Source organism: Hippocampus bargibanti, linkage group LG08 (assembly GCF_051943395.1).
Source record: "Hippocampus bargibanti isolate YZ-2025 linkage group LG08, ASM5194339v1, whole genome shotgun sequence".
In the NCBI taxonomy this organism is placed as follows: Eukaryota; Metazoa; Chordata; class Actinopteri; order Syngnathiformes; family Syngnathidae; genus Hippocampus; species Hippocampus bargibanti.
Genome location: NC_142741.1, coordinates 4,826,478 through 4,844,303, shown reverse-complemented (window position 1 = coordinate 4,844,303; position 17,826 = coordinate 4,826,478). Strand labels below are relative to the sequence as shown.

Below are 17,826 nucleotides of genomic sequence, written 5' to 3'. Positions count from 1 at the left end.
TAGATAACTAGCTTTCTATCTATTTGAGTTACTTCTGGGTTGGGTGAACGCTGGTGGGTGTGGCTGCCGCTGCTCACCCACAGAAAAACTGATTGTAAAGTGACAGAGTTTTGAAAGGCTCTTATAAATCAAATGTATTATTATTTGCTGTCGAGCTGGCTAGCTATCTAGCTATTATTAGCTAGCGAGCTAGTTAGCTCTCTATTTGCTATCTAGCTGGCTATCTATTAGCTTGCGAGCTAGCTTTCTATCTATTTGAGTTAATTTTGGGTTGAGTGAACGCTGGCGCGTGTGGCTGCCGCTGCTCACCCACAGAAAAACTATGCCTGTGACTGTAAAATGACCTTGAGAGTTTTGAAAGGCGCTTAGAAATCAAATAGATTATTATTATTATTTTGTTTGTTTTTATTGTGCAAAAGGGGCAGGCGTTGCGCAATGCCGGCGAGGCGATACGGCGCCCGGCGTCGAGTCTGGCCGAAGCGGTCAGGCGTTGAGGAACTTGGCGTGATGCGCGATGTGCTCACCGATGAAGGAGTAGATGAAGAAGTAGCTGTGATCGTAACCCTGCGGGGGGGAGAAAAGTCACGCCAGAAGATGGGAGGGAAGCTTCTGGCCGTGACCCCGCCCACTTACGGACTGCAGGCGGAAGACGACGGGGATCTTCTTGTCGGAGCAGACGGCCACCAAGTTGTCGGGGAGCAGCTGGCCGGCCGACAGGAACTGGTCGTCGCGGCCCTGGTCCAGCAGGATGTCCAGCGGGGGACCCGAGTAGGCAGAAGCCAAAACCGTGGCGTCATAGGCCTGCCGGGAGGGGCGGGCCACGGCGCACTTTGACCTCAAGCGTCGAGTTCAGATGGGGACTGGCGACGCTCTTACCTCCCAGCTAGCGCGGTCGGGCCCCAGGTAGGCGGCGAAGGCCTTCTGCCCCCACGGGCATTGGACTGGGTTGCAGATGGGGGCAAACGCCGACACCGACTAGGGGCGGGGGGGGAGTAATCAATAATAATACATTTCATTTCTAAGCGCCTTTCAAAACTCTCAAGGTCACTTGACAGTCACACGATCCGTTTTTCTGTGGGTGAGCAGCGGGAGCCACACTCAACCCGGCAGTAACTGAAATAGATTGAAAGCTAGCTAGATAGATAATAGATAGCTAGTGAAATATTTAATAGATAGCTAATAGACAGCAAATAGATAGCCAGCTAGGTAGCTAATAGACAGCAAATGGATAGCAAATAGATAGCCAGCTAGGTAGCAAGCTATGTAGCTAATAGATAGCTCGTGAGATATTTAATAGATAGCTAGGTAGCTTTATAGCTAATAGATAGCAAGCTACATAGCCAGCTGGTCAGATAGGTAGCTAATAGATAGCTGGTGAAATATTTAATAGCTACCTAGCTAAATAGCTAATTGATATCCAGCGAACCAGATAGATAGCTAATAGATAACCAGCTAGGTAGCTAATAGATAGCTAGCGAGACATTTAATAGATAGCTAGCTAGGTAGATAGCTAATAAGACAGCAAATAGATAGCCAGCTAGGTAGCTAATAGACAGCAAATGGATAGCAAATAGATAGCCAGCTAGGTAGCAAGCTATGTAGCTAATAGACAGCTAGTGAGATATTTAATAGATAGCTAGGTAGCTTTATAGCTAATAGATAGCAAGCTACATAGGCAGCTGGTCAGATAGCTAATAGACAGCAAATGGCTAGCAAATAGATAGCCAGCTAGGTAGCCAGATAGATAGCTGGTGAAATATTTAATACCTAGCTAGCTAAATAGCTAATAGATAGCAAGCTAGATATCCAGCGAGCCAGATAGATAGCTGATAACCAGCTAGGTAGCTAATAGATAGGTAGCTAAGTAGATAGCTAATGGATAGCAAATAGATAGCCAGCTAGGTAGCAAGCTATGTAGCTAATAGCTAGCGAGATATTTAATAGATAGCTAGGTAGCTATATAGCTAATAGATAGCAAGCTACATAGCCACCTAGTCAGATAGATAGCTAATAGACAGCAAATGGCTAGCAAATAGATAGCCAGCTAGGGAGCTAATAGATAGCTAGCGATACATTTAATAGATAGCTAGCTAGATAGCCAGCTAACCAGATAAATAGCTAATAGACAGCAAATGGATAGCCAGCTAGGTCGCCAGCTGCGTTTCGGGTGGCGACGCCCCACCTTGTACTTGCCGGGGTTCTTCAGGGCGCAGATGAGCGCCCCGTGGCCGCCCATCGAGTGGCCGCTGACGGACATCCGTTCGGGGTCGGCGGGAAAGTTAGCGTTGATCAGCTTGGGCAGCTAAAGGGGGCGGGGGTCAACAAAAATAAATACATAAAAATAATAAGAATAATCCATTTAATTTCTAAGCGCCTTTCAAAACTCTCAAGGTCACTTTACAGTCACAGGCTCAGTTGTTTTGTGGGTGAGCAGCGGCAGTCACACGCGCCTGCGTTGACTCAACCCGGAAGTAACTCAAATAGATAGAAAGCTAGCTCGCAAGCTAAATCATAGCTAATAGCTAGCGAATAGATAGCTAGCCAGCTAGATAGCAAATAATAATCCAGATCATTTGTAAGCGCCTTTGAAAACTCTCAAGGTCACTTTACAATCATGGTTTTTCTGTGGGTGAGCAGCGACAGCCACACGCGCCAGCGTTCACTCAACCCGGAAGTAACTCAAATAGATAGAAGGATAGCTAGCTACTAGGTGTTAGCTAATAATCATTCAACCCGTAAGTAACTCAAATAGATAGAAAGGTAGCTAGCTAGCTAAGTGTTAGCTAATGATCACTCAACCCGGAAGTAACTCAAAACGATAGAAAGCTAGCTAGCTAAGAGTTAGCTAATAATCACTCAACATGGAAGTAACTCAACTAGCTAAAAGCTAGCTAGCTAGATAGATAGCAAACTAGACAGCAAATAAGGAACTAGCTAGCTCAATAGCTAATAATAGCTAGATAGATAGCTAGCCAGCTAGATAGCAATAATAATAAAGTAACTCAAAAAGTTAAAGGCTAGCTAAAAATAAAGCGCTAGGTAGCTAGCTCGATAGCTAGCCAGTTACATAGCAAATAGAGAGCTAGCTAGCTAGCTAGATGCTAATAGCTAACTAGATATCTAGCCAGCTAGATGGCAAAAAAGAGCGAGCTAGCTAGCTAGATGCTAATAGCTAGCTAGATCGATTGCTAATAGCTAACTAGATATCTAGCCAGCTAGATAGCAAATAGAGAGCTAAATAAATGGACAGCGCCGCCGCTTTAATTGGGAAAAACGTGGCTGAGCAATCACCTCCCGCGTGACGTAGGAGTACATGCGGTAGTTGTTCTTCCACGGCTCCTCGGTGGCGTCCACGTAAAAGCCGGCGCCGGTGCCCAAATCCCAGCCATCGTCCTCGCCCTCTACGCCGCAGCCGCCTGCGACGTGCCGCCAAAACTCACAACAGGGTGGCGCATACGGGAGCACCTGCGCGGTCGCCTGCGCATACGTGGGCTGGTGTCCGGCGCCACCACCATGATGCCGTTCTCCGCCGCCGCCAGCTGACTTCCCGCCTTGGTGATGAAGTTCTGCTCGGTGCACGTCAAGCCTGCCCCAAAACGCAACACTTGAGATGGACTTCCCCAAAATCCCCCTGCGGGTTCCCCACCTGAGAGCCAATACAGGACGGGACACTTGCGCGTCTCCGCTTTGGGTGGCAGGAAGACGCCAAACTTCATCTTGCACTTGAGCTCCACGCTGCCCCGCCCCCCCCACGAAAAAAAAAATAAACATGCATTAGCCGCTAGCGGAAGACGTTAGCACTCACTCTCACTTAGCCTTCACCTGTCGTGTTCGAAGACCTTCTGGAAACCTCCCGCACACTTATTGGAGGACACCTGAGTGAGCGCCATCTGGTGGTGGAAAGCAACGCTATCTGTGAGATGCAGGGAATTGAACGTCGAACCTCAGTGTGCAAAGCATGCGCTCTTCCACTGAGCTCAATAATCATTTTATGGGGATAGAAAAATGCCTTACTTTTTATAGTCGGGTTTTTTTTTTGGCCGAAAAACACCTTACTTTCATGGTCATTTTTTTTTCCAGCAAAAAACGACTTACTATACATGGTCGTTTTTTTTTTTCGGCTAAAAACGGCTTACGATACATGGTGGTTTTTTCGGCCAAAAATGCCCTAATATAGATTGTGGGTTTTTCCCCAGCTAAAAACGCCTTACTATACATGGTCGTTGTTTTCACCAAAAAACGCCTTACTATTCATGGTCGTTTTTTGGTCAAAAAAACACCTTACTATACATGGTCATTTTTTCAGCAAAAAGCGCCTTACTATACATGGTCGTTTTTTTCGTCAAAAAACGCCTTACTATACATGGTTGTTTTTTTTCAGCAAAAAACACCTTACTAATACATGGTCGTTTTTTGGTAAAAAAAAACGCCTTGCCATACATGATTATTTTTTCAGCAAAAAACGCCTTACTATACATGGTCATTTTTTTCAGCAAAAAAAACACCTTACTATACATGGTCATTTTTTCGCCTAAAAACGGCTTACTATACATGGACGTTTTTTCAGCAAAAAACGCCTTACTATATACATGGTCGTTTTTTCTGTCAAATAAACGCCTTACTAAACATTGTCGTTTTTTTTTTCATTAAAAAAACACCTTACTATACATGGTCGTTTTTTTCGGCTAAAAACGGCTTACGATACATGGTGGTTTTTTCGGCCAAAAATGCCCTAATATAGATTGTGGGTTTTTCCCCAGCTAAAAACGCCTTACTATACATGGTCGTTGTTTTCACCAAAAAACGCCTTACTATTCATGGTCGTTTTTTGGTCAAAAAAACACCTTACTATACATGGTCATTTTTTCAGCAAAAAGCGCCTTACTATACATGGTCATTTTTTCAGCAAAAAGCGCCTTACTATACATGGTCGTTTTTTTCGTCAAAAAACGCCTTACGATACATGGTTGTTTTTTTTTTCAGCAAAAAACACCTTACTAATACATGGTCGTTTTTTGGTAAAAAAAAACGCCTTGCCATACATGATTATTTTTTCAGCAAAAAACGCCTTACTATACATGGTCGTTTTTTTTCGGCCAAAAACCCCTTACTATACATGGTCTTTTTTTCCGTCAAATAAACGCCTTACTATACATGGTCGTTTTTTTTTTTCATTAAAAAAAACACCTTACTATACATGGTCGTTTTTTTCGGCCAAAAACGCCTTACTATACATGTTCATTTTTTCGCCTAAAAACGGCTTACTATACATGGACGTTTTTTCAGCAAAAAACGCCTTACTATATACATGGTCATTTTTTTTCGTCTAAAAAAGCCTTGCTATACATGGTCGTTGTTTTCGTAAAAAAAAACACCTTACTATACATGGTCGTTTTTTTTGTCTAAAAACGCCTTACTATACATGGTCATTTTTTTGGCTAAAAACGGCTTACTATACATGGTCATTTTTTTCGTCTAAAAACGCCTTACTATACATGGTCGTTTTTTTCGTCAAATAAACGCCTTACTATACATGGTCGTTTTTTTCGTCAAATAAACGCCTTACTATACATGGTCGTTTTTTTCGGCCAAAAACGCCTTACTATACATGGTCGTTTTTTTTTCGTCAAATAAACGCCTTACTATACATGGTGGTTTTTTTCAGCAAAAAACGCCTTACTATACATGGTCATTTTTTTCCATCAAAAAACACCTTACTATACATGGTCGTTTTTTTCCGCCAAAAACGCCTTACTATACATGGTTGTTTTTTTTCGTCAAATAAACGCCTTTCTATACATGGTCGTTTTTTTCATAAAAAAACACCTTACTATACATGGTCATTTTTTTCAGCTAAAAACGCCTTACTATACATGGTCTTTTTTTTTGGCTAAAAACGCCTTACTATACATGGTCATTTTTTTCGTCAAATAAACGCCTTTCTATATAAGGTAATTTTTTTTGTTGCTAAAAACGCCTTACTATACATGGTCATTTTTTTCAGCTAAAAACACCTTACTATACATGGTCGTTTTTTTCGGCCAAAGACACCTTACTATACATGGTCGTTTTTTTCATCAAATAAACGCCTTACTATACATGGTCGTTTTTTTCGGCCAAAAACGCCTTACTATACATGGTCGTTTTTTTTCGTCAAATAAACGCCTTTCTATACATGGTCATTTTTTTGGCTAAAAACGCCTTACTATACATGGTCATTTTTTTCGTCTAAAAACGCCTTACTATACATGGTCGTTTTTTTCGTCAAATAAACGCCTTACTATACATGGTCGTTTTTTTCCGTCAAATAAACGCCTTACTATACATGGTTGTTTTTTTCGGCCAAAAACGCCTTACTATACATGGTGGTTTTTCCAGCAAAAAACGGCTTCCTATACATGGTCATTTTTTTCGGCCAAAAACGCCTTACTATACATGGTCATTTTTTTCCATCAAAAAACACCTTACTATACATGGTCGTTTTTTTCGGCCAAAGACACCTTACTATACATGGTCGTTTTTTTCATCAAATAAACGCCTTACTATACATGGTCGTTTTTTTCGGCCAAAAACGCCTTACTATACATGGTCATTTTTTTTTCGTCAAATAAACGCCTTTCTATATAAGGTAATTTTTTTTGTTGCTAAAAACGCCTTACTATACATGGTCATTTTTTTCAGCTAAAAACACCTTACTATACATGGTCATTTTTTTCCATCAAAAAACACCTTACTATACATGGTCGTTTTTTTCGGCCAAAAACGCCTTACTATACATGGTCGTTTTTTTCATCAAATAAACGCCTTACTATACATGGTTGTTTTTTTCATAAAAAAACACCTTACTATACATGGTCGTTTTTTTTCGTCAAATAAACGCCTTACTATACATGGTGGTTTTTTTCAGCAAAAAACGCCTTACTATACATGGTCATTTTTTTTCCATCAAAAAGCACCTTACTATCCATGGTCGTTTTTTTCGGCCAAAAACGCCTTACTATACATGGTCGTTTTTTTCATCAAATAAACGCCTTACTATACATGGTCGTTTTTTTCATAAAAAAACACCTTACTATACATGGTCGTTTTTTTCATCAAATAAACGCCTTACTATACATGGTCGTTTTTTTCATAAAAAAACACCTTACTATACATGGTCGTTTTTTTCGGCCAAAAACGCCTTACTATACATGGTCGTTTTTTTTCGTCAAATAAGGGCCTTTCTATACATGGTCGTTTTTTTCAGCAAAAAACGCCTTACTATACATGGTCATTTTTTCAGCTAAAAACGCCTTACTATACATGGTCTTTTTTTTTCCGTCTAAAAACGCCTTACTATACATGGTCGTTTTTTTTCATCAAATAAACGCCTTACTATACATGGTCGTTTTTTTTTTTCATAAAAAAACACCTTACTATACATGGTCGTTTTTTTTATAAAAAAACGCCTTACTATACATGGTCATTTTTTTCCATCAAAAAACACCTTACTATAGATGGTCGTTTTTTTCGGCCAAAAACGCCTTACTATACATGGTCGTTTTTTTCATCAAATAAACGCCTTACTATACATGGTCGTTTTTTTTCTTCATAAAAAAACACCTTACTATACATGGTCGTTTTTTTCGGCCAAAAACGCCTTACTATACATGGTCGTTTTTTTCATAAAAAAAACGCCTTACTATACATGGTCATTTTTTTCGGCCAAAAACGCCTTACTATACATGGTGGTTTTTTTCGTCTAAAAACGCCTTACTATACATGGTCGTTTTTTTCATCAAATAAACGCCTTACTATACATGGTCGTTTTTTTCATAAAAAAACGCCTTACGATACATGGTCATTTTTTTCGGCCAAAAACGCCTGACTATATATGGTGGTTTTTTTCATCTAAAAACGCCTTACTATACATGGTCGTTTTTTTCATCAAATAAACGCCTTACTATACATGGTCGTTTTTTTTTTCATAAAAAAACGCCTTACTATACATGGTCGTTTTTTTCAGCAAAACACACCTTACTATACATGGTCATTTTTTTCGGCCAAAAACGCCTTACTATACATGGTCATTTTTTTTCGTCTAAAAACGCCTTACTATACATGGTCATTTTTTCGGCCAAAAACGCCTTACTATACATGGTCGTTTTTTTTTTTTTTTTTTTTTTTTTCATAAAAAAACACCTTACTATACATGGTCGTTTTTTTCATCAAATAAACGCCTTACTATACATGGTCGTTTTTTTTTTTCATAAAAAAACACCTTACTATACATGGTCGTTTTTTTCATTAAAAAACGCCTTACTATACATGGTCATTTTTTTCATCAAATAAACGCCTTACTATACATGGTGGTTTTTTTCATCTAAAAACGCCTTACTATACATGGTCGTTTTTTTCATCAAATAAACGCCTTACTATACATGGTTGTTTTTTTTCATAAAAAAACGCCTTACTATACATGGTCGTTTTTTTCTTACTATACATGGTTGTTTTTTTTCATAAAAAAACGCCTTACTATACATGGTCGTTTTTTTCAGCAAAAAACACCTTACTATACACGGTCATTTTTTTCGGCCAAAAACGGCTTACTATATATGGTCATTTTATTCGTCTAAAAACGGCTTACTATACATGGTCGTTTTTTTTCGGCCAAAAACACCTTACTATACATGATCGTTTTTTTCGTCTAAAAACGCCTTACTATACATGGTCGTTTTTTTCAGCTAAAAACGCCTTACTATACATGGTCATTTTTTTCGTCTAAAAACGCCTTACTATACATTGTCATTTTTTCGGCCAAAAACGCCTTACTATACATGGTCATTTTTTTCATCTAAAAACGCCTTACTATACATGGTCATTTTTTCGGCCAAAAACGCCTTACTATACATGGTCGTTTTTTTCAGCAAAAAACGCCTTACTATACATGGTCGTTTTTTTCAGCTAAAAACGCATTACTCTCCATGGTCGTTTTTTTCAGCAAAAAAACGCCTTACTATACATGGTCGTTTTTTTCAGCTAAAAACGCCTTACTATACATGGTCATTTTTTTCGTCTAAAAACGCCTTACTATACATGGTCGTTTTTTTCAGCTAAAAACGCCTTACTATACATGGTCGTTTTTTTCAGCTAAAAACGCATTACTATACATGGTCGTTTTTTTCAGCTAAAAACGCCTTACTATACTTGGTCGTTTTTTTCAACAAAAAACGCCTTAGTATACATGGTTGTTTGTTCCAGACAAAAACACCTGTTTTTTTAAACCCAATAACCACCGCCAGCATCTCTCAAAACAAAGTAACTTGACGGGCAAATGGTTAGTGCTGTGGTTTACTACCGCAGAGGTGCAGGGTTCAAATCCGGAGTAGGACATTTTTTGGGTAAGAAAATGCCTTACTATACATGGTTGTTTTTTCGTCTAAAAACGCCTTACTATACATGGTCGTTTTTTTTCAGCAAAAAACACCTTACTATACATGGTCGTTTTTTTCGTCTAAAAACGCCTTACTATACATGGTCATTTTTTCGGCCAAAAACGCCTTACTATACATGGTCGTTTTTTTTTCAGCTAAAAACGCCTTACTATACATGGTCATTTTTTTCGTCTAAAAACGCCTTACTATACATGGTCATTTTTTCGGCCAAAAACGCCTTACTATACATGGTCTTTTTTTTTCAGCAAAAAACGCCTTACTATACGTGGTCGTTTTTTTCGTCTAAAAACGCCTTACTATACATGGTCATTTTTTCGGCCAGAAACGCCTTACTATACATGGTCGTTTTTTTCAGCAAAAAACGCCTTACTATACATGGTCGTTTTTTTTTCAGCTAAAAACGCCTTACTATACATGGTCATTTTTTTCGTCTAAAAACGCCTTACTATACATGGTCATTTTTTTCGTCTAAAAACGCCTTACTATACTTGGTCGTTTTTTTTCAACAAAAAACGCCTTACTATACATGGTCGTTTTTTTTTCGGCCAAAAACGCCTTACTATACATGGTCATTTTTTTTCGTCTAAAAACGCCTTACTATACATGGTCGTTTTTTGGCTAAAAACGCCTTACTATACATGGTCGTTTTTTTCAGCAAAAAACGCCTTACTATACATGGTCGTTTTTTTTTCAGCTAAAAACGCCTTACTATACATGGTCATTTTTTTCGTCTAAAAACGCCTTACTATACATGGTCATTTTTTCGGCCAAAAACGCCTTACTATACATGGTCTTTTTTTTTCAGCAAAAAACGCCTTACTATACGTGGTCGTTTTTTTCGTCTAAAAACGCCTTACTATACATGGTCATTTTTTCGGCCAGAAACGCCTTACTATACATGGTCGTTTTTTTCAGCAAAAAACGCCTTACTATACATGGTCATTTTTTTCAGCTAAAAACGCCTTACTATACTTGGTCGTTTTTTTTCAACAAAAAACGCCTTACTATACATGGTCGTTTTTTTTTTCGGCCAAAAACGCCTTACTATACATGGTCATTTTTTTTCGTCTAAAAACGCCTTACTATACATGGTCGTTTTTTGGCTAAAAACGCCTTACTATACATGGTCGTTTTTTTCAGCAAAAAACGCCTTACTATACATGGTCGTTTTTTTCGGCCAAAAACGCCTTACTATACATGGTCATTTTTTTCCATCTAAAAACGCCTTACTATACATGGTCGTTTTTTTCGTCTAAAAACGCCTTACTATACATGGTCATTTTTTGGCTAAAAACGCCTTACTATACATGGTCGTTATTTTCAGCTAAAAACGCCTTACTATACATGATCGTTTTTTTGGTCAAAAACGCCTTACTATACATGGTCGTTTTTTTTCAGCAAAAAACGCCTTACTATACATGGTCGTTTTTTCGTCTAAAAACGCCTTACTATACATGGTCATTTTTTGGCTAAAAACGCCTTACTATACATGGTCGTTATTTTCAGCTAAAAACGCCTTACTATACATGATCGTTTTTTTGGTCAAAAACGCCTTACTATACATGGTCGTTTTTTTTCCAGCAAAAAACGCCTTACTATACATGGTCGTTATTTTCAGCTAAAAACGCCTTACTATACATGGTCGTTTTTTGGCTAAAAACGCCTTACTATACATGGTCATTTTTTTCGGCCAAAAACGCCTTACTATACATGGTCATTTTTTTGGCTAAAAACGCCTTACTATACATGGTCAATTTTTTTCGGCCAAAAACGCCTTACTATACATGGTCGTTTTTTTCTGCTAAAAACGCCTTACTATACATGGTCATTTTTTTCGGCCAAAAACGCCTTACTATACATGGTCATTTTTTGGCTAAAAACGCCTTACTATACATGGTCGTTTTTTTCGTCTAAAAACGCCTTACTATACATGGTCATTTTTTGGCTAAAAACGCCTTACTATACATGGTCGTTATTTTCAGCTAAAAACGCCTTACTATACATGATCGTTTTTTTGGTCAAAAACGCCTTACTATACATGGTCGTTTTTTTTCAGCAAAAAACGCCTTAGTATACATGGTCGTTTTTTTCGTCTAAAAACGCCTTACTATACATGGTCAATTTTTTTCAGCCAAAAACGCCTTACTATACATGGTCAATTTTTTTCGGCCAAAAACGCCTTACTATACATGGTCGTTTTTTTCAGCTAAAAACGCATTACTATACATGGTCATTTTTTTCGTCTAAAAACGGCTTACTATACATGGTCGTTTTTTTCTGCTAAAAACGCCTTACTATACATGGTCGTTTTTTGGCTAAAAACGCCTTACTATACATGGTCGTTTTTTTCAGCAAAAAACGCCTTACTATACATGGTCGTTTTTTTCGGCCAAAAACGCCTTACTATACATGGTCATTTTTTTCCATCTAAAAACGCCTTACTATACATGGTCGTTTTTTTCGTCTAAAAACGCCTTACTATACATGGTCATTTTTTGGCTAAAAACGCCTTACTATACGTGGTCGTTATTTTCAGCTCAAAACGCCTTACTATACATGATCGTTTTTTTGGTCAAAAACGCCTTACTATACATGGTCGTTTTTTTTCAGCAAAAAACGCCTTACTATACATGGTCGTTTTTTCGTCTAAAAACGCCTTACTATACATGGTCATTTTTTGGCTAAAAACGCCTTACTATACATGGTCGTTATTTTCAGCTAAAAACGCCTTACTATACATGATCGTTTTTTTGGTCAAAAACGCCTTACTATACATGGTCGTTTTTTTTCAGCAAAAAACGCCTTACTATACATGGTCGTTATTTTCAGCTAAAAACGCCTTACTATACATGGTCGTTTTTTGGCTAAAAACGCCTTACTATACATGGTCATTTTTTTCGGCCAAAAACGCCTTACTATACATGGTCATTTTTTTGGCTAAAAACGCCTTACTATACATGGTCAATTTTTTTCGGCCAAAAACGCCTTACTATACATGGTCGTTTTTTTCTGCTAAAAACGCCTTACTATACATGGTCATTTTTTTCGGCCAAAAACGCCTTACTATACATGGTCATTTTTTGGCTAAAAACGCCTTACTATACATGGTCGTTTTTTTCGTCTAAAAACGCCTTACTATACATGGTCATTTTTTGGCTAAAAACGCCTTACTATACATGGTCGTTATTTTCAGCTAAAAACGCCTTACTATACATGATCGTTTTTTTGGTCAAAAACGCCTTACTATACATGGTCGTTTTTTTTCAGCAAAAAACGCCTTACTATACATGGTCGTTTTTTCGTCTAAAAACGCCTTACTATACATGGTCAATTTTTTTCAGCCAAAAACGCCTTACTATACATGGTCAATTTTTTTCGGCCAAAAACGCCTTACTATACATGGTCGTTTTTTTCAGCTAAAAACGCCTTACTATACATGGTCATTTTTTTCGTCTAAAAACGGCTTACTATACATGGTCGTTTTTTTCTGCTAAAAACGCCTTACTATACATGGTCATTTTTTTCGGCCAAAAACGCCTTACGATACATGGTCATTTTTTTCGGCCAAAAACGCCTTACTATACATGGTCATTTTTTTCGGCCAAAAACGCCTTACTATACATGGTCGTTTTTTTCTGCTAAAAACGCCTTACTATACATGGTCATTTTTTTCGGCCAAAAACGCCTTACTATACATGGTCATTTTTTTGGCTAAAAACGCCTTACTATACATGGTCATTTTTTTCGGCCAAAAACGCCTTACAATACATGGTCGTTTTTTTTTCGGCCAAAAACGCCTTACTATACATGGTCATTTTTTTTTGCTAAAAACGCCTTACTATACATGGTCATTTTTTTCGGCCAAAAACGCCTTACTATACATGGTCATTTTTTTCGTCTAAAAACACCTTACTATACATGGTCGTTTTTTTCAACAAAAAACGCCTTACTATACATGGTCGTTTTTTTCAGCTAAAAACGCCTTACTATACATGGTCGTTTTTTTCTGCTAAAAACGCCTTACTATACATGGTCATTTTTTTCGGCCAAAAACGCCTTACTATACATGGTCATTTTTTTGGCTAAAAACGCCTTACTATACATGGTCATTTTTTTCGTCTAAAAACACCTTACTATACATGGTCGTTTTTTTCAACAAAAAACGCCTTACTATACATGGTCATTTTTTTCGGCCAAAAACGCCTTACTATACATGGTCGGTTTTTCTGCTAAAAACGCCTTACTATACATGGTCATTTTTTTCGGCCAAAAACGCCTTACTATACATGGTCATTTTTTTGGCTAAAAACGCCTTACTATACATGGTCATTTTTTTCGTCTAAAAACACCTTACTATACATGGTCGTTTTTTTCGTCTAAAAACGCCTTACTATACATGGTCGTTTTTTTTCAGCTAAAAACGCATTACTATACATGGTCATTTTTTTCGTCTAAAAACGCCTTACTATACATGGTCGTTTTTTTCTGCTAAAAACGCCTTACTATACATGGTCATTTTTTTCGGCCAAAAACGCCTTACTATACATGGTCAATTTTTTTCGGCCAAAAACGCCTTACTATACATGGTCGTTTTTTCGTCTAAAAACGCCTTACTATACATGGTCAATTTTTTTCAGCCAAAAACGCCTTACTATACATGGTCAATTTTTTTCGGCCAAAAACGCCTTACTATACATGGTCGTTTTTTTCAGCTAAAAACGCATTACTATACATGGTCATTTTTTTCGTCTAAAAACGGCTTACTATACATGGTCGTTTTTTTCTGCTAAAAACGCCTTACTATACATGGTCATTTTTTTCGGCCAAAAACGCCTTACTATACATGGTCATTTTTTTCGGCCAAAAACGCCTTACGATACATGGTCATTTTTTTCGGCCAAAAACGCCTTACTATACATGGTCATTTTTTTCGGCCAAAAACGCCTTACTATACATGGTCGTTTTTTTCAGCTAAAAACGCCATACTATATATGGTCGTTTTTTTCTGCTAAAAACGCCTTACTATATATGGTCATTTTTTTCGGCCAAAAACGTCTTACTATACATGGTCATTTTTTTGGCTAAAAACGCCTTACTATACATGGTCATTTTTTTCGGCCAAAAATGCCTTACTATACATGGTCATTTTTTTTCGGCCAAAAACGCCTTACAATACATGGTCGTTTTTTTTTCGGCCAAAAACGGCTTACTATACATGGTCATTTTTTTTTGCTAAAAACGCCTTACTATACATGGTCATTTTTTTCGGCCAAAAACGCCTTACTATACATGGTCATTTTTTTCAGCTAAAAACGCCTTACTATACATGGTCATTTTTTTCGGCCAAAAACGCCTTACTATACATGGTCATTTTTTTCAGCTAAAAACGCCTTACTATACATGGTCGTTTTTTTCAGCTAAAAACGCCTTACTATACGTGGTCATTTTTTTCGGCCAAAAACGCCTTACTGTACATCGTCATTTTTTTCGGCCAAAAACGCCTTACTATACATGGTCGTTTTTTTCAACAAAAAACGCCTTACTATACATGGTCGTTTTTTTCAGCTAAAAACGCCTTACTATACATGGTCATTTTTTTCGTCTAAAAACACCTTACTATACATGGTCATTTTTTTCGTCTAAAAACACCTTACTATACATGGTCGTTTTTTTCAACAAAAAACGCCTTACTATACATGGTCGTTTTTTTCAGCTAAAAACGCCTTACTATACATGGTCATTTTTTTCGTCTAAAAACACCTTACTATACATGGTCGTTTTTTTCGTCTAAAAACGCCTTACTATACATGGTCGTTTTTTTTCAGCTAAAAACGCATTACTATACATGGTCATTTTTTTCGTCTAAAAACGCCTTACTATACATGGTCGTTTTTTTCTGCTAAAAACGCCTTACTATACATGGTCATTTTTTTTGGCCAAAAACGCCTTACTATACATGGTCATTTTTTTGGCTAAAAACGCATTACTATACATGGTCATTTTTTTCGGCCAAAAACGCCTTACTATACATGGTCGTTTTTTTCAGCTAAAAACGCCTTACTATACATGGTCATTTTTTTCGGCCAAAAACGCCTTACTATACATGGTCATTTTTTTCGGCCAAAAACGTCTTACTATACATGGTCAATTTTTTTCGGCCAAAAACGCCTTACTATACATGGTCATTTTTTTCGGCCAAAAACGCCTTACTATACATGGTCATTTTTTTTCGGCCAAAAACGCCTTACAATACATGTTCGTTTTTTTTTCGGCCAAAAACGCCTTACTATACATGGTCATTTTTTTTTGCTAAAAACGCCTTACTATACATGGTCATTTTTTTCGGCCAAAAACGCCTTACTATACATGGTCGTTTTTTTCAGCTAAAAACGCCTTACTATACATGGTCATTTTTTTTCGGCCAAAAACGCCTTACTGTACATGGTCATTTTTTTCGGCCAAAAACGCCTTACTATACATGGTCGTTTTTTTCAACAAAAAACGCCTTACTATACATGGTCGTTTTTTTCAGCTAAAAACGCCTTACTATACATGGTCATTTTTTTCGTCTAAAAACACCTTACTATACATGGTCGTTTTTTTCGTCTAAAAACGCCTTACTATACATGGTCGTTTTTTTTTCAGCTAAAAACGCATTACTATACATGGTCATTTTTTTTGTCTAAAAACGCCTTACTATACATGGTCGTTTTTTTCTGCTAAAAACGCCTTACTATACATGGTCATTTTTTTCGGCCAAAAACGCCTTACTATACATGGTCATTTTTTTGTCTAAAAACGCCTTACTATACATGGTCGTTTTTTTCTGCTAAAAACGCCTTACTATACATGGTCATTTTTTTCGGCCAAAAACGCCTTACTATACATGGTCATTTTTTTGGCTAAAAACGCCTTACTATACATGGTTGTTTTTTTCCGGCTAAAAAAGCCGTACTATACATGGTGTTTTTTTTTTTTTTCGAGACAAAAACGCCTTCCTACATGGTTGTTTTTTCGGGCAAAAAATGCCTTACTATACACGGTCGTTTCTTTTGGGTCAAAAACGCCTTACTATACATGGTCTTTTTTGTCGGCTAAAAACGCCTTACTATATGTCGCGAGCGTAAAACGTCTCTCTCACATCTTGGTTTTTGTTTTACTTTGTATTTCTGTGGTCTTTTTTTCGCCTCACAATGCCTTACTAAAAATGTTGATTTTTTTTTTCGGGGGGGGGGGGGGGGCTAAAAACGCCTTACCTTATATCACAGGTGTCAAAGCCACATTATTTTATTCAGCACGCAAAAGCAAATCAATCATATCAAGTGCCATGCTGCATGCTCAAGTCCAAAGCCAAATTTCAAATTGTCCCATGCAAACCCCATTAACAGTCATTGTTTGACTTCAAATTTGAAAACAAGTTATTGATTAATTTGTTGACTCCGTATGTAATATCTGGAGGGGATGAAACGTTATGTCTTCCCCAAATTGATAACTGCGCCCCTAAGAGAAAACCCGAACTACAATGTGGCCTACGGTAACAAAAAAAAAAAGACTTTAGACACCCTTGCCTTGGATCAAAAAGTACGAATGTTGCAGAGCGGAGTGAAGCCCCAAACAAGCCTTTTATTGCTGCCCCTTTTCCAAGTTGCCATTGAACAAACGGCACCGAGCGAGCGAGCCCAAGTTAGCTTCTTGTTGCTATTAGACCATGTCTGACTTTCAATATCCATTTTCCAGGAACGTACCTTGAGTACCTTGAGAAAAGGCAGCGTGGTTTTCGGCCTCGTGTGGATTCCAAACGTCCGCTTTTGAGCTTGCTAAAAGCTGGCCGAGTCCAAAAGTCGCCGTTGCGTGCCTCGGCTGACGTCATCACGTCGCGCTATCGCCCCGCCTCTTTCACGTCGCGAGCGTAAAACGTTTCTCTCACATCTTGTATTTTTTTGTGTGTGTGTTTACTTTGTATTTCTAAACGACTTTCAAAACTCTCAAGGACACATTACAGTCTAGATTTTGTTTCTGCTAGTGAAACGTAACCCGGAAGTACTGCGGCAGCCAGACGCTCCAACGTTCACTTAACCCGGAAGTGACGCACACACCACACAGGCATATACAGACAAACACACAAACACACGTACACTATCACACACGCATTATTAAAGCATTACATAAATTAGTCGTTATTAATTTATTTTTATTTACACGACAATGTGATATCTTGACGCCACAGGCAGCAGTTTGAATGGCCATAAACCACGACGGAGCGTGCTGAGCAGCTTCCGTCCACGCGAGGGCGCCGTTCCCTAAAGAACGTACTTGCGAAGAAAGTTCACTCGCTTTTTTTAGTAATTGCACGGGGACAGTTAGCGATTTTGCCCTTCTGTTCTGCCGTTTT

General features: G+C 38.0%; 1 protein-coding gene across 1 annotated transcript; it reads right to left on the bottom strand.

Annotated features, from left to right (window-relative positions):
- Window positions 1-377: 377 nt before the first annotated feature.
- On the bottom strand, window positions 378-17,326 carry esd (esterase D/formylglutathione hydrolase). Its single transcript, XM_089002328.1, has 9 exons — window positions 17,180-17,326; window positions 3,823-3,890; window positions 3,647-3,735; window positions 3,488-3,586; window positions 3,292-3,416; window positions 2,183-2,302; window positions 877-975; window positions 634-801; window positions 378-564 (listed from the first exon to the last, which is right to left on the bottom strand). Exons 2-9 carry the CDS (start codon window positions 3,888-3,890, stop codon window positions 484-486), a joined length of 849 nt encoding a protein of 282 aa, XP_088858454.1. The 5' UTR covers window positions 17,180-17,326; the 3' UTR covers window positions 378-483.
- Window positions 17,327-17,826: the final 500 nt, after the last annotated feature.

Coding starts and splice junctions, on each gene's coding strand:
- esd (XM_089002328.1), bottom strand. CDS start 3,890: ATGGCGCTCACTCAGGTGTCCTCCAATAAGTGTGCGGGAGGTTTCCAG. Junction 2,303..3,291: donor ACTCCTACGTCACGCGGGAG/GTGATTGCTCAG, acceptor CGCCCCCTTTAG/CTGCCCAAGCTGATCAACGC. Junction 976..2,182: donor AGAACCCCGGCAAGTACAAG/GTGGGGCGTCGC, acceptor CCCCGCCCCTAG/TCGGTGTCGGCGTTTGCCCC.